A 27,003-nucleotide genomic window follows, 5' to 3' on the forward strand; every position below is an offset into this window, starting at 1 on the left:
CTGGGCCAGATCTTGCATTGTTTCACATAGTAAGTAATAACCTGGAAGCAAAATAAAACAGCATATTAAAATTAATAGATTATAATTATTCAAAGGGAGTCAAAAATATCTGAACAGAATGGAAGGAAATAAGGAATATAGATGGAAGACAAAATAAACTGCATTCAGTTAATACTCAATATCTGTTTTGGTTTGTAGATTGTTGGTAAAACAGCATGAAGTATATAGAAATGGAGTCAATATGAAGTGAGACATCGATGCAAGACAGAGAGAAACCCTAGAGGACAATTTATCAGTTTCAGCCTCTGAGAATGAAAACTTTTTCCCTTTGCATGGGACTCTTTCAGCTCTGTAGAAGAAGGGAGAAGCTGGAGGTAGGGTATGCAGAAATTATATAAAGAGATTATATTAATTAATTCATAAATGAAGCAACAAATTTCACTTGTGTCACCTGATTTAGACACCTGTATTGGGAAGGAAAATATTTTCTTTTGGAATCACTGTCTTTCTCCTTTGACTAACCTGGATTAGATGTGTGGTGATGCAATGGACGATGTTGGGCGAGATGAATCCCATCTCAATGCAGGAAACATCTTCCTGAGAATGAAATGTGTAGGGTTTCTCTGGACATTTCCTTGCAGTGCTTGCTAGTGGCTTCCTTAGACCTCCTGGTAGCTGTGTTTCAGAACAACCAACTTCTCTCAGAATTTCCATGTTAGATCTGGAGAAGTCTTTAATGTTTCCTTAACTGTTTAGGAAGATCTAGGTCTTGCCGTGCTGGGGAGGCACTGCCTACAACCAGTCATAGCAGATGGATTTGTGACCGGTGTAAAGAGAAGGGATTAAAGTTGAGTAGATTTTATTGAACAGCTGCAGAAGAAATTTCAGTAATGAACTCCCTGGTATTGTCCCAGCAGAGGAGTCTCTTTCTAGAATTAACTTCTGTGATTTTGCTTAGCTGAAATCATTGGGATGTAGTATTGGTGACCAATATGTTCTTCATATGCAGATAGCACAAAAAGTGGTTAGACATAGAAAAACAAATTCAGTAATTCTGGAGACATTTTTGAAGTTTATACAACACAGATTAGACTTGTGACACTAATTGCAGTCAGTGTACTCCCAATTAACTTTTGTGATTCTACAGTATATTTTTTCTTTGCTGAAATTATTGGGGTTTTTTGCACCTGCTCTGCTTGTGAAAATATTCTTGCAATATAGTTTTACCTTCCTAATTCTTAAATTGCTGGCAATTATTCTTGTAGCTTATTAGAAACTGTAAAATACAAATGAGGGACATATGGATGTCTCTTTAGTAAAATTTAGGCCAGAGCTCATTTTATGTTAGATCACACTTGAGAGAATGGGTGCAACCCATAAATCCCTAAACTACCGTTTTCTGTGTTCAGTATTACACTACACCATGAGAAAAATAAAAAGGTAAAAATATGGGGCCAGATAATTGTACCTGTGTTATTTTCTTGTATTAAATTTAAACTAAAGGGGGAAGGAGAAACAAAGGGAATGCCAGAAAGAGTCAAAAATGTGCCAAAATATATTAGAAACTTGTAGACATTTTATGCTTAAGCTTTCTTGATACATTTTAGTATTTAACTGTATTTTTTGGACTGATTGTAGTAGATGGTACGTGTGGGAAAAGGAGTGGTATATTCAAATTTGAAGAACTTAAGATCAACCTACCCTCTTCTACTGTGAATCTCTAGATAAGGCAAGATTGAGATACATTCAGAAGGGTGAGACATTGCACCATGAGCTTCTGCCCAAGAGACACCAGATCATCTAAACACAGTTGGATTTCGTACAGAGCCATTGGCTACCTCTGTGCTGCACCACCTCACTCTTCCAGGGTCTGAAGGGCTTTATTATTATGGATGAAAGTATAGAGATTCACCCTGAAATAAAAGAGACTCTTCTGGAGCAAAATCCTGTTTTATTATGATAATTAGGACTCATTCTGATGTAGGATACAAGCCATGCGCCTCTTCTGAAACACTTTGGAATGACAATTTTTTTAAAGCTTCTCTCATACTAAACAACACTACATATATGTTTAGGCTATGAACAGTTGCTGCAACTACTTGGATGCATGAAATTATCCCTGTGCTTTCAGGGAGCCACAGAGAATGCAAGGAGAGAGCTGAGACACAGTTCTTTAGGTCTCAGGTCATACCTTAGAGCAGTATCATTTATCAGCTATGTACAAAATCGGTGTAGGTGTAAAATTGGATCAGCATTATAGGTAATCATAGCCTAGGCCTGTACCTTAATTAAAATACATTATTCTTCAGTGTTAGAACATGAGAGAGAGGGACTGATTAGAATATTAATTAATAAATTGTGGGGGCTGGATTTATTTTCTAGAAAACCTGTAGAGCTGGTGGCAAAGGAGGCTAAGGGATAGAGGAGCCATTTGTTTAAATAACTGAAAATATTTTTGATAATTTCTCTGTCCTTTGCTTTCAAAGAGACCATTTAAGGTTGGCATGTTTATCAGTACCTCACTCTGCTCAGCGAGTAGATGAATTAAAGAAACCGAAAAGGAGATGATGCATAGAGTAACCTGGCATCAGTGAGCCTCTAGCAAACTTCTTCCTTAATAATAGAAGTTTGTCTCCTACCCTGCTTTGTGTAGAGTGCTGCTGGAAGTGCCCTGTTTGGCACCTTCATTCAGGGTCTTTTCTCATTCTTTTTTGGTTTTTTTTCTCTCTGCTAGCATGGGCCTGAAGGACGAACCTTTATGATCTTTTGCTTTTTTTTGATTCATCTTAGCACCCTCACTCCTCACCTTCCATACCGAATTGTCTTACTTCTTATTCAGCTAGGAAAGCATCCTGCTAGAACTGTTATTTTCATTATGATAGTCAGTTTCCTCTGAGAATAGTATTTAACACTGCTGTAGGAGGAGACTAATTTTTGGTTTGAATGCTTTAACTCTGTCTTCACTGTTAAGGTGCAGTTGAATGTTTTATTTTTCTTTTTTGTTTGTTTTTGGTTGTTGTTGTTGTTGTGTTTGGTTGTTTGTTATTTTATATCACCATAAGGAAAATGAGAAAGGAAATGCTAGTTAGATTTACAGCATTTGGAGGATAAAATAGGACAAATAAGATTTATTCACATTCACTGCACTGTTAACATTCAAGTGTATATGTGTAATAATGTTTTTACCAACTTGCCATGCAACACTCGGATGCTATAAATTCAGTACAGTGTTTCCCAATCCATTTGGTTTTGGAGAACTTTAAGGAGGCAGAAGCTTACTTAAAGGTATTATGGTAGCAACTCCAAGAGCAGTTATATGCTCTTTTCATTTTAAAGTTATTTTGTCTGTACTGTCAAATGATCAGTTTTAGAGCTGCTTTTTAAAAGCTGTTTATCAAAATAGCTGTTAAGAGATTTATACCACATTAGTGTGCACTCACAATGTACAGGTCTGAAATAATTTTTCAGTATTTTTTCTTTGAGCACATAAAGCACTGGATTCATCTCATATAATTTCAATCTTCAAAAGGAGGTATCTGGAACAGGAATATAGGAACTATATTCAGTAGGGAGTGAAAGGCACATGGGAAGGGCTTAAATTTCATAAAGTGGAGAGTAGCAGCTGTCTCAAAATTAAATCTTTTAAGCAGGTTAAGATATGGAGGAGTCAGTTTCAGCACTCAAGCTTGAAGATTAAATTTAAGAGCATGCAAATCAAAATGCTTCATGGTGGTTCTAGCCAGTATTGAACAGAAGTGTAGGATTAATAGATGGGGCAAGAAGGCCAGGTTCTTCCATTGTTTTAGATAACTCACCTAAGGTGCTGGTGGGAGTCTAATGCTTAGTGGAATTTGGGAAACCTGTATGATTAAGTCAGATTTTAGAGGGATCCTGAACACCACATAGATGAGACAGGCCATGGTTATTTACTAGATAAATTTATCATTGAGTGAAAGTCTGAGTCACAAAGGCTGGATGTTGATTTCTGTTTCGCTGGTGGAAATGAAATACAGAAATGCGATCATCAGCATCTGACTTAGTTAACTGAAGAGTTACCCAACATAATTACAGTAATTTCACGACTGTAAGGCGCACCCTTTTGACTAAAATTTTCACCGGAACCCGGAAGTGAGCCTTATAGTCCGGTCCGCCTTATCTGATGGACAAAGTTCAGAAATTTGCCTACCCGGAAGTGAGAGCTGCGCGCCACGGGGGGAGCCAGCAGGGCTGCAGCTGCCAGGTGGAGGCGGGGCGGAGCGGCAGTGGGCACACCCCGGCCCCGTGCAGGTGGGACAGCCCCTCCACAGGTACCCCCTGGCCCTGTGTGGGTGGGATGGCCCCTCCACAGGCACGCCCCGGCCCCGTGCAGGCGGGACGACCCCTCCAAAGGCACGCCCCGGCCCCGTGCAGGCGGGACAGCCCCTACACAGGCACCCCCTGACCCCGTGCAGGCGGGACGGCCCCTCTACAGGCACGCCCCGGCCCCGTGGAGGGGGCACAGAGGGGCGGCGGCCACAGCCTGGCCCTGGACAGGCGACACGGAGGGGCGGCGGGCATAGCCCAGCCCCAGAGAGGTGGCACGGAGCAGCGGTGGGCATGCCCCGGCTCTGCCAGGTACAGGCGGGCCTGGGGGCCCAAGGCACCCCTCCTGCTGGGTACAGGCGGGCCCGGGGGCCCATGGCTGCCAGGTTGAGGCGGGGCCTTGGCCAGCAACCGCATGGAGGGAGCTGGGGGCGGAGTCTCGATGCAAAAAGAAGTGCGCCTTATAGTCCGGTGCACCTTATATGATCTACAAAGTTGCGAATTTTTTCGACTCCCCGGGGGTGTACCTTATAGTCCGGTGCGCCTTATATAATGTACAAAGTTGCGAAATTTGCAAACCCGGAAGTGCGAGCTGCGAGCCAAGTCAGGAACCGCGGCAACCGCGGCCGCCAGGCAGGGGGAAGCCAGGACGCAGCGCAGCTGCCGGCTAGGAGGACGCGGCGCAGACGCTGGCCAGGGAGAAGTGGGGGGAAGCAGTGCAGCCGCCTGCTACGGGAAAGTGGTGAAAAGCAATGCCGCCGTGGGGAAGTGGTGAGAAGCAGCGCAGCCGTGGGGAAGCAGGGAGAAGTGGCATGGCCACCGCTGCAGGAAAGCAGCAAGAAGCGGCGAGAAGTGCTGCCGCTGCAGGAAAGCGGCGAGAAGCCGCCAGCCAGGGGGAAGCCGGGATGCAGCACGGCCGTGTGGTGGGAGCCGGGAGCCGTGAGCCATGCCAGCCGGGGGCGGGCGGGAGTGCCGGGGCCCACTGCACGGGGAGGGCACCTGGGGCTGCGTTTAAAGGCTACACCGATCTTTGAAAAATGTTTGCAAATTGAGCACCTGCCAGTAATTCGTTACTTTGTTGCGCACTGCGCAGCTCCTCGCTGCAAAAAAAAAGTGCGCGTTATAGTCCGGTGCGCCTTATATGATCTACAAAGTTGCAAAATTTGCTGACTTCCAGAGGGGGTGCACCTTATAGTCCGGTGCGCCTTATGGTCGTGAAATTACTGTAATGGCTTGTAATCTAAGGCCCCAAAAATACCTACCTAAATAACTTCTTGTCTGATATTCTTCTGAAATATGATGCTGTTATTCTATTTTGCCTAATGTTTATTAAGAAATATATTCAGACCATGTTTTGCATTTGTGATTTTTAAGGCTTCTGTATGTAATTCATTACTGCCAGGGAGGAAGTTGACTATACACAAGATGTATTTAAGTATTTGCTTTCATTTATGGTTGACTGAAACTCAATATGTTATTCACATACATATATCACAAAAAGTGGTTGGACATAGATAAGCAAATTCAATAATTCTGAAAGCATCTTCTGGACCTACATAACCCACTGCAGGCTTGTGACACTTATTCTGGTCAAGACACTTACTGAACTCTCAATTGAGAATTGTCCTGATAAAGGCTTGAAGACGATAGGTCCATATCTCTAGCATAATTAGAGAATTAATTGTGTCATTGTTTCTGTATTTATATATTTTTGTATCTACTTACTTAAGGCTATGATTTTCTCAAACATTGTCTAAGAATCTTTTGATTACCTTCTATGGTCTCAGGCCAGACTGAAAATATCTGTCAGAACTTGTGTACAAATTCCAAACCTAGCTTTTTAGGGCAGTGATTTATCCCAAAAAAACCCAAACCAACCAAGCAAGTCGAAAACCTTCACACATTATGTGTTGTTCTTTTTGAGTTAGATAACTATGTCCAGTAGAAACTGGATTAGCCCCTACACATCCCAGTGGAGGTCTGAAAAGAACGGTCTTTTCAAGGCAATTATTTTGTTGTGCAATTACAGTAATTTCACAATAAGTTGCACGTTACGATATAGGATGTGATATAAGGTATCTGTTCTATCACCATCTGTTGAGGGTGGGGGCAGTGATCCTTATCTCTGCGGCAGATACTCTGCTAATGGGCCATCCATTGAAACCAGGCGGGGCATTGTTCTTTATCTTTTCACAACCCATCCTTCCTCCAGCGAGTCATTTTCTGCTAATGGCCCATTGAGTCCCACTGTGGGACTGATAAAATTACTGCATCCCATTGGAAGTTGCTCCAGCCAGGGGGAAGAGCCCAACATTTCTTACCAAGATAAAAACAGAGGTTTTGGGACACTAAGGGAGCCCCTTTCTCCACTGGACTCCAGAGGAAAACCGGATTTCTCCACATCACCACTGGACCTCTGGAGGGAAACTGCACCTTCTACAGGAGCACTGCTCCAACTGAATCACATCTGTCACTGCAGGAGGATGCAGCCACCATTTAATGGGACTGCTACCAACACCCTGCCTGACGGGGTGTCAGGTTGTACTCTGACTTTGTCAGGGTTTGGAGTTTGTTTCTTTGTAGTACTGTATTTCTGTTTTAATTTCCCTAGTAAAGAACTGTTATTCCTAATTCTCATATTTTTACCTGAAAGCCCCTTGATTTCAAAATTATAATAATTTGGAGGGAAGCAGTTTACATTCTCCATTTCAAAGAGAAGCTCCTGCCTTTCTCAGCAGACACCTGTCCTCCAAACTAAAATAACAACTTTTCATTCTTTGTTCATATATAAGCCGCATCTGATTATAAGCCACACTTTGGGTTCGAACCAAAATTTTAGTCAAAATGGTGCAACTTATAATCGTGAAATTACTGTATATGTAGCTGTAAATTTTACTTGGGGATTTACTCTTCATTTCAGGCTGCTGGGGGCTTCTAATAGCATTTTCTTTTAGAAGCAACAGTATGGTGCTTGTTCAACAGCTTCTGTGAGAGATATTTGGTGTATGATATGGTAGTAGATGAAGTCTGCTAGGATAATATGGTCTTAAAGTCACACGAATTATTATTCTGCATTTTGTAAAAGAAAATAAAGCATTAAAGAGTTTCAGTCAGTTTCTTGGAAAAACTACAGTAATTTCACTAATACAAGCCACACCATTTTCACCAAAATTTTGGTGGAAACCCCGAAGTGCGGCTAGTACTCCGGAATGGCTAATATATGAACAATATTCTAAAAGCTGCCAACACGGAAGTGAGAGCCCACGGCAGCCCCAAGCCAAGCTGGAGCCCGGCCAGCCCCGGCAGAGGTGGGAAAGCCTGGCAGAGGCAGGGCCAGCGGTGCAGGGGGCGGGTGGCAGAGCCTGGGCCAGCAGCGCAGGATGGGAGGGGAGCGGCAGAGCCTGAGCTAGCAGTGCGGGGGAGCCCGGCAGAACTGGGGCTAGCAGCGTGGGGGAGCCCAGCGGCACAGGGGAGCATGGCAGAAGCAGGAAGCCCGGCGGCGCGGGGAAGCCCAGCAGAACCAGGGCCAGCAGCATGGGGGAGCCCAGCAGAACCGGGGCCAGCAGCACAGGGGAGCCCAGCAGAACTGGGGCGAGCACCATGGGGGAGCCCGGCAACGTGGGGAAGCCCAGCAGAACTGGGGCTAGCAGCGCAGGGGAGCCTGGCAGAATCGGGGCCAGCAGCATGGGGGAGCCCGGCAGCGCGGGGGCCGGCAGTGCTGGCCAGGGCGAGCAAACGCGGCGGCAGCGGTGCAGACGGAAGGGGGGGGCGAGTGAGCCTGGCGGCGGCAATGGCAGCACTGCCCAGCCGGCCCCGAGCGGCCCCGCCGAGCCGTGGCGCCGAGCTGGGCCACCCGGTCCCATCGGCAACCATGAGTGGGCTGAGCCTGCCTGCCCACCCCCCGAGCCAGTAAACCCCGCTATGCTGTGATTCTGTTGCTAATTGGCAAATTTGTGAAAGTTGCACACGGATCCTCACTATGAACGAAAGTGCGGCTAATAGTCCGTTGCAGCTTATGTATGGACGAGGACCTAAACATTGCCGACACCCCGGAAATGCGCCTTATAATCCATGCGGCTTGTATTCGTGAAATTACTTTACTGTCATCTGAGATTTGCTTGACTCTGCTAAAAGCTGTTTTGAGATTTATCGCTGTTACTGAAGCTGTGGGGGAAACGCCAAACAACCATGATACATATTGCCTGAACACTTCTCAGAATCAAGTCAAAAGGTGCTTGCAGTTGGGTAATACTTACCCTGAAATGCTGACCAAACTGACTTATCAGGAATGTGATTCCAAGAGTGCATCTTCCCTGGTGTTTTGACTGGAACCGGCAGTGAAGAATTTAATCTGCTTTTCATACTTTCATTTACATCAAGAAGTGCTTTTGGTCCACATGAACTGGATGTCAGGACCTCAGGTTTCATGTTCAGATTTGCCACTATTGTTCCCCAGCACTTTGTCATGCTGAAGGTAATATGGCCTTCAGTAGTCCTGCTGCACTGAAAGTCAGATGAACTGGACTTCAAATAAAGAGTCAGTTAGCTAGAGAAGGGACCCAACTTCCTTCTTTGTATTAGACATCAAACTAGTGACATCAAGTGACAACTTACCTAGAATAAAAAAATTTCTGACAAAAAGTGAAAAAAAATTTATCACAGTATTGTCTCCCTTTTTTATAAGGTTTTGCAGTTTATAATTGTCCTTCTGTTCCTAGTGGGAAAAAAAACCCCAAACATCACAAAGAGGCACCAACACCAAAAAAATATTAATCTATAGCAGTAATTCTCTTTTGGTGTTTAACATCTTGATAAATACAGTAACTGGATTAATGGCTATTGTTCACAAGATACTTTACTTTTCTATTTTTCTTGTTTGATAGGTGATATATGCCCTGAACACTAAGAATGATGAACATGAGGACAGTATACAGGCTCTGAGAGAGGCTCATGAAGAAGAAATTCAGAATATTCTTGCTGAGACAAGAGAAACAATTCTCCAGTGTAAAAGCAAAGTTGAAGAAGAACAGTTACTGAGGAAGCATATTCAGGCCCTTGAAATTGCAGTAGCACAACACAAGAGATTGAAGGAAGAAGCCTTGGCAGAATTAATATTGTGTAAAAAGCAAGCAGAAGAGAAGGAGTCAAGAATGGAAGTGAAGCAAGCACAGTTGGGCCTTTCTACTGACTCAGTAGATACCAATGCGGGCTTTGAAAACAAACTTCTACATTTAAATCAGGAGTTTGATGGACTGCTAAATGAATACAAAGCATTTAGAGGAGAAAATCTACATAAAAAAGTAAATTTAGATGAGAAATGTAGTGCGGAAAGATATACTGTATTAAATGAGATGGAAAACTTGAAGAGTGAGAACCAGAAAACAGCTGAAGAATATACTCAGAAAACAAGAAAACTGGAAGCCCCTTATGAGACAGAAAAAGAGACTTTGAAAAAAGCCATGCAGCAATCTGTGATAGAAACAAACTGTCAGCAAAGAGAAACAGAGCAAAAAAAGACCTCAGAGGCTGAGGAAGGTTTTTTGCTACAGCAGGTAAAGAAGCTGGAAGCAGACCTAGAGGAGAAAAGCCAGAAGATAAATGAGAGGAAGAAGCATTCCCAGAAGCTGAAGGAGAGAATACAGGTAGAGTATGAGATAGAGTATGAGACTATAATCCCTATCTTTGCCCAAGAAAGTGAAAATTATAAATTCTTTAAAATTTGGGAAACAAGGATCTTTTAAATATCATATTGATTCAAATGCTTTTAAAGTAGTAAAGCCGTTTTAGAGGCTTAAAATGGAAATAGGAGTGATATAATGCTGACAGCTTTAAATAAAGAGTTAAGATGAATAGTAACTCATTAGGAGAACACTTTGAACACTAGAATTTGTATTCCTTGAGGGAGGAGTGAAGTAGAATGTATCTGTTGGCTGATCAGAATTTTACCTTTCATGCCTGGAAATACGATGAGAACAGCAAACAGGCACTACTGCCACCAATGAGTGTTTACATTCTCCTTTTTCCTTGTGGTTTCCAATAACTCCATGCATGGATGTGAAGAGGGTTAGATAAGGGACCTGAGCTGGGAGTTTAGGAATCAAGTTCTTTGTATGACTCTTGCAGCAGTGGCTTGTACCAAGTGCCGTTTAATGAAGTGTCCTTTAGACTTGTGAAATTTTATATGCTGAGCTATGAGACTTTCACCTTTGATTCTCACCTTGCACTTTGCCTGCCCACCCTCACTGCTGTGTATCTCACATTTGCAGCACAGCTCTGCAGACCCTTCCTGGTTGCATCATGTGTCAGATGCAGTTTCAGAGGTTGGCATGTCATGGGAAATCTGCCAAACAGCTGCTTTTGGTACATAAGGTCAGAGTGCAGGAGAGATGGTGATGCATAGTGCTAAAATTGAAGCACCCAGCCATGCTCTGTGCTCAACAGTTCAACTTCCTCTGATACTTTTGGTCCTTTGCATCACATAAACCCAACTACCAGACATGCCCCCAGCTCTGTGATGGCAGTCTTGCATATTAGATAAGAAAATACCTTGGAGGTCTAGACCTGGAGTGTTACAAAATAACAAAAATAACAAAAAATTGTTCCCTAATAAGATTTTCTTCCTTTAGAGGAAGAGAGCCCCAGAAGTCTGCAGGGATCAGGGTCAGCCCAGTCAGCTGTGATCTTCCACGGCAGCTCTTAACTCTTCACCATCTACCTTCACATCTTGCTTGCCACTATTGTTTTGCTGATGATGCAGAGTTCTGAGCTACTTCTTTGAGGATGTTCTTAGAGGGAGTTCAGCCTTCAATAGATTCACTACCTCTGTTTTACAAGATCAGAGGATGAATTGAATACACCTTTCCCAATATTATTCATATTTCATTGTCTCTGTAGCAGAACAACCTCTGTCTTTTACAGAAGAGTGGAGAGTATACAATGAATGGGAAAGATAAGCATTTTTAAAAAATTGATTCAATCTGTAATATCTGTTTAAATACTAAAAAGTATCCTGGCTCTGTATAAGTTGGAAGCATTAGAGGGGAAGAGAGAAAGGAAGATTTTGATTTTTTTTGTGGGTACTTTACTTAATATTCAGGGAAAATGAAGAATAAACACATGAAAATTTATTCATGTGGTTCACTCTTCTGATTTATTGTATAAGAAGTGCATTAATTTAGGAATAAATGATGTAAAATATGATAGGAAGTGGAAACAAGAGGTTGGTGTCATTAGCAACTCATTTTCTAAATTCAGTATCAGGTGGGTAAAATTGAAATATTTTCTGAAGGATATATGCTCAATTCATACATTTCAAATCCTGTAAGTGTGGAATGCGACTGATTTACATACCACTGGAGCATATTGCCTTGAATCTTTGAAGAGATACCCACAGACTAGGATAAATCTGGAAGGAGGGAAAGAGTTAGACATGGTGTTGTGTTCTGTTTCTTTACAGTTTGAACAAAAAAAGTAAAAGTTACTCCTTTCTAAATTGACTGTTTCTTATGCCAACATTAAATACATTTTTTTCAGACTTCTATGGACAATGGCAAGCAGGAAAATAAAAACATCTTCTAATCAGAAGTATCTTTGAGCATTAGTAAATATTAGCAGGGAAGCTATTATAATGGTTGAAAGGTGAAAGGACTGGTGTTTCAACAAGGTGAATTTTCCTGTTTACTCCTTAGTGTATGCCAAGAAGTTTGAGGCCTTAGATGAAAGGCATTACATTAGTACACATTTATTATTATCACTGTCGAGGGGAGAATACAAAGGTTGACAAATCATTAAGTCTGATCTATTCAGTCTGTACAGGAAAAAATGGCAATTTTATCTGAGTGAGTATTGCAGTATTGTGCTAGGCATCTGAAACTGCAACTAGAACCTCCAGAAACAGAATATTAAATATGGTTCAATTTTTTTCCATTAGTTATGGAAAGACAGCTCCCAGCAAAATCTGCAGGACCCAATTTTTTCTGATTTTAGGAATCTGTATAATGGATTATGTTACAAACTGTTGTATTTCAGCAATTGAAAAATCCCTAATTAATATTCATTAACTTTTGGCCTAAGTTGTCATGAAATTATTAGAAGTATAATCTATTTCAGGTTTAGGATAATCTCAGACATCTTTTAGATGGTAGCTATTGATGGGTATTCAATTCACAATGATGCCAACCACATGTGGGAGAAGGGTTCCACATCACAATTATTCTGGCAGCAGAGACAATTTAAGGGTATGGAAGAGCAAAAAATGCATTAAAACCTGCTCTGTAGGTGATTTATGTCATGGAACACAAGAGAGAAAATGACCATTTATTTTTTATTACAAGAAAATTACCTATGTAATAAACATGAAAGTAATGTCCTGCATATTTTAGGATTTGGAAGTGTAGCTTAAATGAACACAGCAAGAAATTCTGAGATCAAAATGTGTAGTGAAAAAAAGAGGAAGAAGATCTAAGTGCAGTCAGAGAAATTCACATCAAGAAAAGGAAATCCTGCATAAAGCAGGTAAGATGCTCATTAATGCCATTCTAAAGTATTTCCCATGTTAGTAGTCAGTGATATTGGAAATTCTGCAAGTTATTTATGCTACTTGAAATGTAAATTTTGGTACCACAGAAGATATGGGAGCTATATTGAATTCCCAAAGCAAAACTGTTAATGCAGCAGATGAACTGAAACATCAAATAACGCAGCTGCAGCAAATGACTTCTACCAAAGAGAGTCAGAAAAAGAGCAACTCTGAAGATATGCAAGAGCTTTAACAGGTGATTTGCTCTCAAATATTCAAAGACGTGGCATACCAAAAGTAATGAAATCAATGCAGGGTTTTTTTTAAGATTGATGGCTTTATTGTACAGAAGTCAATCCTGTATGATTCCCAGATCCCTGAGCTCATTCAGTGGAACACCAACTTATGTTCATAACCTGAGGTACACGAGTTTCTGCAAAGACAGCAAAGGAGCTGCAGACATCCTTGGGCTAGACCAGAGCACAGTGTTCAACTGCTTCTGTAAGCAAATCCTTGAAGAAAACAATGTCTACTGCAGACATTCTCTACTGAGGCCAAGTTGGAATACTGATTTATTTAATTTTAAATATAGAAAATAGTTATTCTGAAAAGCTGTGCAGAAATGATAGCAGGAGTAAACTCAGTAAAATGAGTAATTTGTGTATCCTGAGAGTACCCTCTATACAATATCTCCCCTTAAGCAACTCTTCAACCCTGAATCGTCTCTATACTTTTTAGCTCTCTTAAACTACAGTAATTTCACGACTATAAGGCGCACCCTTTTGACTAAAATTTTCCCTCGAACCCGGAAGTGCGCCTTATAGTCCGGTGCGCCTTATCTGATGTACAAAGCGGCGAAATTTGCCAAACCGGAAGTGTGAGCTGAGAGCCGTGGGGGGAGCCGGAAGTGCCAGAGCAGCCGGCTGGGGGCGGGCCCGGAGGCCCGCGACACTGCCCCTGCCGGGTGGAGGCGGGCCAGGGGGCCCAAGGCACCGCCCCTCTCCGGTCCAGGCAGTCCTGGGAGCCCATGGCTGCCAGGTGAATGTGGGCAAGGGGGGCCGCGGCACCCGCCTTCCCGGGTCCAGGCAGTCCCGGGAGCCCATGGCTGCCGGGTGAATGTGGGCTAGGGGGGCCGCGGCACCCCCTTTCCCGGGTGGAAGCAGTCCCAGGAGCCCATGGCTGCCGGGTGAATGTGGGCAAGGGGGGCCGCGGCACCCGCCTTCCCAGGTCCAGGCAGTCCCGGGAGCCCATGGCTGCCGGGTGAATGTGGGCTAGGGGGGCCGCGGTACCCCCGCTCCTGGGTCCAGGCATTCCCAGGGAGCCATGGCTGCCGCGTGAATGCGGGCTAGGGGGTCCGCGGCACCCCTGCTCCTGGGTCCAGGCAGTCCCGGGGAGCCATGGCTGCCGCGTGAATGTGGGCTAGGAGGGCCACGGCAACCCCGCTCCTGGGTCCAGGCAGTCCCGGGGGCCCATGGCTGCCGCGTGAATGCGGGCTAGGGGGGCCACGGCACCCCCGCTCCCGGGGAGCCATGGCTGCCGCGTGAATGTGGGCTAGGGGGGCCACGGCAACCCTGCTCCTGGGTCCAGGCAGCCCCGGGAGCCCACGTCTGCCGGATGAAGGCAGGCTAGGGGGGCCGGCAGCAACCCCGCTCCTGGGTCCAGGCAGTCCCGGGGAGCCATGGCTGCCACGTGAATGCGGGCTAGGGGGGCCGCGGTACCCCCGCTCCTGGGTCCAGGCAGTCCCGGGGAGCCATGGCTGCCACGTGAATGTGGGCTAGGAGGGCCACGGCAACCCCCTTCCCAGGTGGAAGCAGTCCCGGGGGCCCATGCCTGCCGGGTCCAGGGTGGCTCGGTGGCTCGCAGCACCGCCCCTACCGGGTGGAGGCGGGCCCGGGGGCCAATGGCTGCCGGGTTGAGGCGGGGCCTCGGCCAGCAACCCCACGGGGTGAGCTGGGGGCGGGGCCTCACTGCAAAAAAAAAGTGCGCCTTATAGACCGGTGCGCCTTATCTGATCTACAAAGTTGCGAATTTTGCCGAATCCGGGGGGGTGCGCCTTATAGTCCGGTGCGCCTTATGGTTGTGAAATTACTGTATTATGTTAAGCTACCATTCAGGAAAATTAGACTTGGCATCAGAGTCAGCAAATTATCTGTACTTTTTCCCAGGCCTAGGGTTGTCCTTGAGGGAGTCTGAGTGGTTGGAAGTGAGTTACACAGCCAAGCCTAAACCAGAACAGCAAAAAACCCCAAATCATTCCTTGACTGCAGAAGAGGCTTACCATCCTGACTCAGTACAGTTCTACATTTTTAACTAAAATGAAGCCAATATTTTTTAATGGAGTATTAGCACCTAAATAGCATTTTCACTGCAAAATAGACTATCGTGACCCCAGAGTTCTACCCTTGTTTGTTTGGGGGTTTTTTGGTTTTTTTGGTTTTTTTTTTTCTTTTTAAACAATATATCTAGTGTGTTTTATAGACTATGGAAAATGCAGCTGGAGGGTACAGTTACATGGAGGGTATGAATAAAAGAGAAAACTTTCTTTGTAAGATCAAGCATCAGTCCTATAAGGAAAAGATTAGTCTGAAGAAATAGCTGTTAAAAGGAATGGTAAATGAAGGATACGAAGGAAATCAGGCCAGTCTAAAACTGCATGGAATCTGGAAAAAAAAAAAAAAAAGCAGAAGGTAGGAATGTTCTTCTATTTATGGATGCTTTAATTCATCTGTTTTTAATCATATTGGTTACAGCAACATCACTGTAGGCACTTTGAATTATCATAAAATGCCAGGATTTTCTTGCTACAGAAAAAAATCAGAAAAAGAAAAAAAGAAAATATCAGACTGATGTGAAAAGCTCCAAAGACAAGAAGGTGAATTTATCCTTGATGTGATAAATGGCCTTCTTAGCAATACTTTATTCTTGAATTCTTTGCATGTGGGAGTTGGAATGTTTTATATAAGATCCTTCCTGAAGACTATATTGTGGATGTTATTCCAATTTCTGAGTAAAATTTTCATGGAACGCTGCTCAGATGAATTTGTTTAACAGATTTTTGCCTTGTTTAGGCAGAGGATCTAATTCTGCAAAGTCTTGGCGAATTAATTCAGCCTGCATGTGTTACCAGTGAAATTATAACTATTTTCAAATACATGCATACATACATATATATATATATATGTCCTTATTTAACTTTAGTCAGAAAGAAGACTCGTCTTCTTGTACATCCAAACAACTTACCTGAACAATACCTTTCTTTCAGTGTGTTTTATGTGGTTAAGCTGTTCCTTTTGTTGTTGACATGCATTAGCAGCGATGGGCTTAAGAGATTCTTCACAGAATTTAATTTTCATCAGCACTGCTGTCTGTGACTGAATCCTTTGGCTTTAGGAAGTTTGCAGTCTCTAATGTTTCTGCACAGTAGGAATCTAAATGTGAGCTGAATTCTATTCAAAGGGAGGATAATCTTGAAACACATGTTTAGTTTTAAGCATGTGCTTTAACGAGTAGTGGAGCTCACAAGTCAGTGCACGTCGAAGTGATTTGCCAAATTTGAGCGTAAGTTAAGAGGGAAGTTAGTTTCTGACTCCTAATGGACTTTGGTGTTCATCAAAGATCTTCTAGACAGAAAAAGAAGATTAATTTCAGCAGTTTGTAAAATGGGACAATCAGACTACTGGTCAAGTGGTTTTTAGACCCTTCTTAGTGCTAAGAATTAACTTCTACCCATTTTCTGCAGTTAACACTGCTATAACTTTCTGAGTTCAATATTTACCTGAGAATAATCAAACACTTGCTGACAAGTTGTGAAGTCATATAAAGCAAGCAGCTGTGTCCTTAAATATTGAGCTTCATAGTATCTGTCCAGTCTTGGAGACTAGGAGTTGTGTTTAGGGCTTGCCAAAAGAATTAATTTCCATGAAACTGCTGGACTTTATATGTGTATATAAATGTGAGTAAATTATTTTATCTGTTTGTTGAATGGCTCACTTTTGATCAGTATCTGAAGATGCAGTACTTCCAGGTACACAGTTACACTATGAAACCTTATGGAAATGACTTTGCCTTTTATATAATGGATTCTACTTATTATTAGCTTGTACATGTATTCTTAAAATTATGCCAGATTGCAGCTCTTCATGTGAGTCAGATTGAATTAAAGTATCAAACACTTCATACTTTAAAAAAAAAGGCATACTAGTAGACATTTAATATTATAGGCAATAAATATTATTGCTTACAATGTCTTCTTAAAGATTCATATTAATTTAATCAGAAAAATATTGAGTTAGTAAAACAAATAGAATTACAATTTTTTTCATTCTTGATGCTGTTTATTTTGTCTTATTCAACTAAGGCCTGTAACAGCTGTTTAAGAAGCGTTATATTTATTTTTCCAGTTGAAAGAATTAAGATACAAAGAAGAAAGTCAGTTGACAGTGTTGAAGTGGGAATGTTGCGCCTGATCTTCATGTTTTAATCAAAAAGACAATTATGGCTCCTGCTTTTTGTACAGGCAAAACTAAAGCTAATTCCTCCCTTGCAATATTCATGCATCTGTTTAATTCCATCCTTTAGCTGCTACCTAAGTTTTACACAGAGGTGTATGAGAAGGAGCTGTACAGAATGGGGAAGGTGTTAAATAGTTATTTTTTTCTGTTTCCTTCATTTGTAGTGTCTGAAGACACTGTAGAATGTTTTTTGAGTTAGCAAATTTGCACAAATAGGAAGAGCAAACAGTAATAAACTTGTAATGCATATCACTTCAGGAAGTTTCTAGAAGTTGCACAGTCGTTCTACAGTGAGTAATAGCTAATACTTGCTATAAACAATTGCTACAAGTTCTTGGTCACTGTCTTGCAACTGATTCTCTCATTTGTTTTTTAACTATTTCCAGCAACATGGTGATTTTATAATCCTAACTTTTTAATTATTATTTTATTTTTACTTCCTCAGAATTATTTTCTTTATGGATGCTGCCAGATATTGCTTTCTTTTGTTCTCTTTTCCTCTAATTGGCCATTAGTCATCTTGTTATTTATATGGCCAATGTATATTTATGGTTTTTCAGATCTTGTGGGTGACTCTTGCATGCTAGATTATTTTTGAACATTAACACCACTCAAGGAAAAACAGTCTGACTCTTCATACTACACAGTTTTACACCTTAGGGAAGCTTTCAGTAGAAGATTGAGATAATGTGAACTGTATTGTCTCCCACTAATATTAGAAAGAACCAAACCAAACTGTTTATGCATTTTAAATTAAATAACATGAATGACATTAAATGACGGTAGCGTGTATTATTGTGTACACTGCTGTATTATCTATGTTAATGTAAAACAAATGTGTTCTTTTCATGCTGCATGTATTGTCCCTGCTATTACACGCTCCTGTCTTTTCTTTTCTCTTTTTTCTTTTCTTTTCTTCTCTTTTTTCTTTTTTCTTTTCTTTTCTTTTCTTTTCTTTTCTTTTCTTTTCTTTTCTTTTCTTTTCTTTTCTTTTCTTTTCTTTTCTTTTCTTTTCTTTTCTTTTCTTTTCTTTTCTTTTCTTTTCTTTTCTTTTCATTTTAGGAGCTCCAGACACAGCTAGATGAATTTAAAAGACAATCTGAGTGTGAACTAAAGCAACTAGAGAAAGAAAAAGAAGTTCTAACTGGGAAACTTCAAAACTCTTCACTTGAGGTAAACTGGGCATAAATGTAATGCAGTAATGAAAAATCTCTTCATTTTTCATGCCATCTGAAAGATTCTGGATGAGATTTTAATACTATTCGTTGTGTCTATCACTTTATAAAAGATGCAAGGACTCCAGAGAGAATAACAGAAATAACTGCTTCTAAATATCTATGAAGATTTTGACAAGCCTATTTATTTCTTATATTACTCTTTGGAGATGTGCTAAGGTGAGGAGTTTGGCTATGTCAGGGTTGCACAGTGACTCTGATTGTTTGTTTACAGGACAAAATGAGATTAAAATCTTCCTTACAACTCCTATTAACTTTCTGATTTTTCTTTTTAATGCATAGAGATATATCTTTACTGATTCTAACCAGTTTCACTTCCCTCAAGTTCAGTGGAAGTTTGCATGGCAACAACTCTGCAAAAGCTGGAGACCTAGATCTTCAGCTATTTGTAGACTCTCAGTGGCCATAATAAGGTCTCATTGAGTGTTTAAAGGCAGAGAAAAGACAGACAGGCTTATCAGGAAGCTAAGGAAAACCTTGTCCTCCCTTTACTGCCTCCACATTCCCACATGCCATTACTACCCCTTGGTGTGCATGTTCCAGCAATCAGGACATGTGTTGTGCTCATTTACGATAACCAACGCCTGGTTTTCTCCCATCTGTGCTATACTAGCTGTACTAGTTATGAGTGCAGCATGGACTTTGCTTTTTCATTTCTCCTCTAAAACATATTTATATATTCTGTCATCAAACAGTGCCATTCTGACATTCTATTTCCCAGTCTTACAAATACAGAATTAAAGTGTAGTTTAATGTTCTGAAATTTCTGGTTATTTTTGAGTTGCATTACACATTTCTTCATACCGCTGTTTCCTACAGATTCTTCTCTGAGACAATTTCAGGTCAATCCAACCTATGTTGGCCTATTCAGTGTGAAAGGTTCATGATATGAAGGTTTATTCTTCAGGTTTGGCAGATGCAAAAACTAAGGTTGTGGGTCATAAAATTACTTTTCTTGAAATCACATACTCAGGACAGTAAAATATGAAAGAAACTTACGTTTTCTAACTGCTCATTGACTCACATCACAAGATCATGGTAAGTTAGCAAAGTGGTGGAAAATTATTGCCACTATAAACATAAACATAAATAATATCAAATAGTACATAACATGCCATGTGTTATGTTCACAGCATCATGGTAAATATGAACAGATACAGTAAGAAACGTTTTATTGTATCCTAGAATGTGACTGCTCTCAAAAAGAAGGAAATACTCCATTTGAAGAGAAATTTTGCCTTTTTCTTGATTTCTCCAAAAGTTACTTTCTGAACTAATTACTTGGCAGTATTGCCAAGGTAGTGAAGTTGTTTCAACTTGCAATAGTTTCCTGCTATAGGTACATGAATATTCACAGCCAAGAAAGCACCATTTACTGTATAATGTTATGTTTCACTGAGGGCATGCTTCCCATCTGGGAAGCTCTGCAATGGCTCAGCCCAGAGCTTCCGCCTCAAAGGTTAGGCAATGTGCTGTTACTAATCCAGTTCTAACCTGGATACAATTTCAGATCTAAAAATAGCTTCCTTGGCTGCCTAAGACCCGTTTTTAGTTGGGCTGACATAGTTGGAGCACTATGCAGAGTAGACAGAAGCATGATAATTTCATCTCTCTGGGGTTGCACTTCAAAGTGGCAGTATTTCTTTATTAATAAGATTTCTATGGATAAAGAAATTAGACTTGCTTCTGTTTGGTCATTTAGAAGGAAGACTGTGAGATCCTGTGTGGATCATTCATTCACTCATTCATTCATTCAGGCCCTCCAGTTCCTTGGTTTTGAACTACAGAATCTCTTCAGCATCTGTTAAAGGATCTTGGTGCCACAATATAAGAAAAATATGAAGCTAATAGAAAGTGTCCAAAGGATGGCTACAGAGATGATGAAGGTTTTTGAGGGGAAGCTGTATGAAGAGCAGCTGAGGTCACTTGGTCTGTTCAGCCTTGAGAAGAAGAGACTGAGGGGAAACCTCACTGAAGTTACAACTTCGTTGTGAGGGGAAGAGGAGGGGCAGGCACTGATCTCTCTGGGGACAATGACAAGACCCAAGGGAATAGCCTGAAATTGTGTCAGGGGGGTTTAGGTTGGATATTAGAGATAGGTTTTTCTCCTAGAGGGTGGCTGGGCACTGGAACAGGCTCTCCAGGAAAGTGGTCACAGCATCAAACCTGACAGAACTCAAGGAGTGTTTGGACACTGCTCTCAGGCACGTAGTGTGACTCCTGGGGATGCTGCTGTGCAGGACCAGGAGTGGGACTTCTATGATCCTTGTGGGTCCTTTCAAACTCAGAATATTCTATGATTCTTTTCTCAGAATATTCTATGATTCTGTTCTATTGTGGAATTAGAAGATACATAAAATGACAGTGCAAACATCAGCTCGTCATGATAGATCTTTGGACAATGCAATGCTCAGAGTTTTTATAGATATTGAAGATTCCACCAAATAACAACCAAAGAACACAGTCAGGAATTCCTCTGGTCAGGAATTGCCACAAGTTTAGGAATTTTATTTACTGTGAACTTAATTGAAGTAACTCTGAAATAAGCCTAAAAAACCCAGTAAAACACAATTTCTTTATTTTATTTTTACTTCTTATGCTGTATTACTGTTATATTAGGTAGTGTTTACATCTCTGAGATCACTTTATGCAATTCTGATGGATAAAAGTGCATTAGTAATGGAAGTAAAGTACAGATTTTTTGAGAACTTTTGCTTTTCAGCAGGAAGACATTATAAAACACAAAATCTCATAGTGTTGCTGCTTTATCAATAATGAAAACTTCCAAATACAGTAATTTCACGATTACAAGTTGCACTGACTATAAGCCACATCGCCGGGTGTTGGCAAACATTTCGTTCTTTGTCCATGCACAAGCCGCACCCAATTATAAGCCGCTCTGTTTTTCGCAGCGAGGACCTGCGTGCAACAAAGTTGCCAAATAGTAACAGAATCGCGGCATGGCAGGGTTTACTGGCTCGACCCTGCTCGGGGTGGCCACCAGGGAGTGGCCCTGGCCCCGCTCGCCGCAGCTGCCAGGAAGTGGGAGAGCGGTGTGCCCGGCTGCCACTGCTACCGCGCTTGTTGGGGCTGGGCAGCACCGCTGCACTTGCGGGGGGCGAGTGGCGCTGCCGCACTTGCGAGGGGTGAGCTGCACTGCTGCACTTATCGAGGCTGGGCAGCGCTGCTGTGCTTGTTGGGGGCGGGCAGTGCCGCCACGCTTGCAGGCTCTCACTTCCGGGTTTGGAAATTTCCTAAATTAGTTAATATGTTAGCCGCTCCGGAGTGTACGCCGCACTTCTGGGTTGTGAGCTAAATTTTGGTCAAAATGGTGTGGTTTGTAATAGTGAAATTACTCTATATTCTGGACTGATATGAGTTGGCATAGTTTCATTGCCTTAAATGCTGCTTTATCAACTTAAGCAAATTGAGGGTCTGGCTATCTGTTTAGAAGATAGGAAGCACAAAAAAATACTTGGGCACTGCAAAACATTCCAGAGAAGGATTTTCACTGGTGGATTTGAAAGCCTTTTTAATTGCAAGACAGGAGGAGGAAATCTGATAGGATGGAAATGTTTCTTAACCTCTAATATGTTGGAAGTAGCAGGACTTATGAGAAAGAATATGTTTGTATGCCTGATACATTTCTGTAGGGCTTTCCCCCTTAATCACTGAAAATAATGGTTGTAAAACTACATTTCCATCTGATTTCTCACTACATTGTGTTCCTGGCTCAGCCTATTTCTAGTTAGCGTGATCTTTTGTTTCATGTTAGAAGTGCTTTGGGGCAATAATTGTCTGTGAAGAGTTGGGGAAGTTTATAACATTATGATCACAGATGAAGTTTATATAGGCCTCTTTTCATCTTTCCTGCCTAGATGACTAACTTTCTTAAGAAGTACTCCAAGTAACATTTTTCCTATTTCAAATTTTTCTGTTATAAAATATACAACCTATTCTTCTGGCACATTTTTTTCAGTCCCTTTATTTTCAGGAAATCCATAAAAAATGCATACTTGAGTGTAGTGATGCTAATGCATATTCTGTCAGTTGATAGGAGGGACTGTACAGCATTAAATCTTTCATGTCAAAGGTTACTTTTATAAGGAACTGCAGTACCTGAAAACTTCAGTATTTCCTTTCTTTATATAGGAAAACATAGGCTTGAGTTCAGTAGGTGTGAAGACAAAGTAGTTTTTTTGCCTGTAATCAGAAACCAAAGTGCCCTTTGATTAAATCATCTTACTATTTACCACATATTTCTTTAAAAAGTAATAAAAAAAATTTCATAATCTCTTGAAACAAAAGTATGGTTGGCAAGTGGCACTGACATCTGTGTATTCTTGGAGTGTATCCAGGTCACAGACAGATCCCATTACATAGATATATTAAAGACAATTAATGTTTTTCATTATGATAGTATTTGGCAATTATTCTTCACTAGCTTGATCAGATAAAATATTATTGTGTGTGTTTTATTGGATGACACAACGGAAGGAGCCAAGAAACAGCTGGATGAATAGTGAACTCAGTCTGAGACAGATGAAGCTAGGTGCTCTTTCAAATTAAATATATCAGTTTTGTTGGATAGCTTCAGCAGAGCTTTAGGCCTGCCTTCTGGTTTGTGCCATATTATTGTGCCAATTTAACTACAGATTGCTCGTATGACATGCAGACAATTTGAAATTTTTAAAAAGCACTTGATGAGCAACAGACAGTATATGCAAAAAGGTTGTTATTCTTCACTGAAAAAAGGGCTTCTTGCACAAAACAAGTATCTTCCTATTTTTTCATAGAGCAACACAAGCTCATAAAATGTACTCAGTGTTACATAATTCCTCTCCATGTGAATATAGCCATTAATCCTGTCCTGCTGACTTACTTTTCTGGAAGGTGGCTCAGCTGAAGCAAATATTGGAACAACAAGCAAATAATTTCAAGGAGTCACTGAAGAAACATAATCTACAGTCCAACAAAGAAAAAGAGAAGCTTTTGCAGGATCTTCAAAACACCATTAAAGAAAATCAAAATGTTAAACTGCAGTTGGAGGCATCACACCAAAAAGTCTTAAAAATGTTGGAGGAAAGCAAGAATCAGGAACTCAAGGTCAGTTTACTACATACTAATGTAAAAAAATACATATATTTATGGGGTAAACCATCTAAGTGAGAGTCAATTATCAAAACACAGTTACCTCCAATTAGTTTAATGATGGCTTGCTATTGTTGCACATAATGAATTATTCTATGATTTTGAAACCTCTTCTTCATCAGGCTGGGAGGGGTGGGTTGGTTGGTGATGTGTGGGATTTTTGGTTTTTTATAATTTTAGCATTTTAACTTAGACCACAGTGTGAATATAACATACCCTACAGTTGGGCTGCAATGAATACAAGCTCCTTTATCTGTGCATCTGCTTCAGAAATACAAGGGAATTCCTGAGTGTATTAATAACAGGACTCAGTTTTATGATTTTTCATCCATTATTAGTTTATACATAAATACATAAGAAGTATAATAGACACATACAGTGATGTGTATTGCCTTATATACCTTCAAGAAATCAATTCAGTAAGCAGATAATCAAAGCTTGTAAAGGTTTCAATGACAGGTTAGATTTGAATGACAAAAAGTTAATGCAATATACTGAAGTTCTAAAGACTGTTGCTGTCTGAGAAAAAATCAACTTGAAAAATGTACATGTGATTGAGACATGGAGTTCAGTACGTAGAATTTATTATCTTGTTTATATATTCCATAGTTTGACAAAACCAGGCTGAAGGCAGTGAGTTGGTAAGAATGAAACTGAGGACAGGAGTTTTCTTTCAGAGCCACTACACAGCAACTGCTCCATCATTTACAGTGTGCCAGCAGTACTTCTAATGACAGTGGAAGCATGATCCAAGAGTGGTACAAGCAAAGATAGATGCCGTTGTCTGACACACTGTGATAAGTAATGACAAACAGGTCAAATATGGGGGCCTTTGTTGAATAATAAAACTTTCTAATGTCAAGTAGTGCAAAGGTATCAGTGTCACTATTTCATCATTCACAACAAATCTAAGAGGTGATATACTGATAATTTATCTTGTATCTATTAAGTTTTAAAAATTAACTTCAGCTCATTTTTATACTTGCATTGGTAAAATATCTTGCAAAGTGGTGATGAAAATTAAAGTTCCACAATTAAAGGCCAGATTTTTCCTGGCATTACAAGTGAAATAAAACAACCTGATAAATAAGCTCTAACTCCTTTGTTTTCGGGGGGACTTTTGCTTACAGGAGGCAGAAGAACGTTTGAAAAAGGAATTTAATGAGACTTTCAAGATCCAACATCAGTCTCATAGGCTGGAAATACAAACCTTGGAAGAGAAAGCAAAGAAAGAATTACATGATGAACTCGAGCAGATACAGAAGCAGCAAGCCCTGTTGCTAGGTATATTGTGTCATGTCATGCACAGTTCCTACTGCTTGATTATATATATGCTGAGAACCACTGACTTTCATCCCATTCATTTTCTTTCCCATCTTCTGGGATCTCAGGTCTTTGTGAATCTTTTTTCGTACTCTGCAATTTCAGCAATATGGTCTTAATATTCTTTGTTAACCAGGCTCTCAATTGTCAGCAGCAAAATATTGCTGAGAGAGTAGTATGGTGTACAACATTCAAGTATGCATTATCAGGCATATTAGATTGGAAAGTTATAATTACAGTAATTTCACGATTATAAGCCGCACCTGATTATAAGCCGCACTTCTGGGTGTTGGCAATGTCTCATTCTTTGTCCATATATAAGCCGCACTGGATTGTAAGCTGCACTTTTGTTCGCAGCGAGGATTTGTGTGCAACTTTCACAAAGTTGCCAAATAGTAACAGGATCGCGGGGTTTACCGGCTCGGCTCGGGGCCAGGTGGCCTCAGCTTGGCGCTGCCCTGCTGCTGCTGGGGCCGAGTGCGCTCCGGCTCGACTCCGGGCTGCTGCGGGCTCGCGCTTCCAGGTTGGCAAATTTCTGAACTTCATTCATATATTGGCTGCTCCGGAGTATAAGCCGCACTTCTGGGTTCGGACCAAAATTTTAGTCAAAATGGTGAGGCTTATAATCGTGAAATTACTGTAGTTTATATGACTTTACTATTTTTCTTCTATGTTGAGATGAATTTTTATATGTGCTTCAAGTCTGTTCTATTGAGTTCAGCAGTGGAGATCAGTTGCTCCCTATGTACTGTTTAGTCAGTTTCAAGAGTGCCCTAAACTGTTTAGAACTAAACATAACACTGCACTAGCAAGATGGGTAGTGTCTCCAGGTTTAATCTCAGGTTATTAAATCTCATCTATAAAATGTGTTTTTTTAAATTAAACAAAGAGTAATTTTAAAGTATTTTGCATACAAACTGAATTTTATTTGGTTTTTTTTTGCCAGTAATTAAAATTTGCTAGAAAGATTTCTTGCTTTCTAAAGTTAATATGTTCAATAGATAAATTCTTTCTTCAAGAAAAATTCTAGGGAGACAACAGAGATAAAATTTTTTTTCTTGTACTTGAAAAACTTGTACCTAATATACACAAAAGTTGCGGTGTATGACAGATGAGCATTATAAGCATTATACTTCTGTAACACAACCAGAGCTCTCCTCAGTCTGCCTTACGGCCCTCTACAGAACACCAGTTGAATTAACAGGGAAGCTGAGGGGTACTCCAGTAAAGTTCAAGATTAGAAGAAACAACTGTGTGATTATGTAGTCTGCAATACAACTGTCACAGGATTACCTCTCTGACTCTGATGTTGGCTCAATGCTTTTGTAGCTCCCTATCATCTTACCATTGCTCAGCTGAGTTACCTCTCTAGTAATAGGATGCCATTATGCTTAATGAGGAAGGAGTTGAAGAACAAAGCAAAATGTAATATACTAATGTTTTTATCTACATTCCCTGTATCTGCCTTCCCCATCCAGCTGGCCTCTGATTGCCTAAATGATTGTCTGTCTGATTGTTACTAGGATCTCTAAGGATGGAACTCTCTGAGCAACAGACATTATGCACAAACCTAAAGAAACAAATAGAAGAATTACAAATGGAACTGAGGAGTGTGAGGACAATGAAGAAGAAACAGGCAAGGGACCAGTTTGTACTTCATTGCCATGTTGTGTTTAGCAAAAGCAATAGTATCTAATTTCTCTCTCCAGTGATAATAAAAGTATACAGTCTCTTCCAGAAATGGAATGGATTTTCTGCCTTTATGTCTCACTTTAAATGTTCAGAATTTTTTTCCCTATGGGCAGGCTTTTTCTTTCCAATTGAAGATCAGAATCTATAAAAGAAGCAAATGAAGGAATGTTACAATACAATAAATTCTTTGGAGACTACAGAATATATTCAGGGAATTTTGATCACTGGTTTTGTCTTGCACATATAATTGAAAAATCAGATTGCAAAAATG

The 27,003-nt window shown here is 40.9% G+C and overlaps 1 protein-coding gene across 5 annotated transcripts in view; it reads left to right on the forward strand.

Annotated features, from left to right (window-relative positions):
* The window catches only part of FAM184B (family with sequence similarity 184 member B), a 43,583-nt gene that overhangs the window by 8,317 nt on the left and 8,263 nt on the right, over positions 1 to 27,003 (forward strand). For 4 of the 5 annotated variants that reach the window (XM_033060016.2, XM_033060017.2, XM_033060021.2 and 1 more), the window contains exons 2-6: positions 9,186 to 9,944; positions 18,394 to 18,504; positions 23,460 to 23,672; positions 24,848 to 25,001; positions 26,564 to 26,676. In XM_033060016.2, the coding sequence (XP_032915907.1) occupies positions 9,186 to 9,944; positions 18,394 to 18,504; positions 23,460 to 23,672; positions 24,848 to 25,001; positions 26,564 to 26,676 (1,350 nt within the window). Of the gene's footprint in view, positions 1 to 198; positions 375 to 9,185; positions 9,945 to 18,393; positions 18,505 to 23,459; positions 23,673 to 24,847; positions 25,002 to 26,563; positions 26,677 to 27,003 lie in introns of all 5 variants that reach the window. The other variant, XM_033060018.1, reaches the window with a different exon arrangement.

This window comes from Catharus ustulatus, chromosome 5 (genome assembly GCF_009819885.2).
Source record: "Catharus ustulatus isolate bCatUst1 chromosome 5, bCatUst1.pri.v2, whole genome shotgun sequence".
Lineage (NCBI taxonomy): Eukaryota > Metazoa > Chordata > Aves > Passeriformes > Turdidae > Catharus > Catharus ustulatus.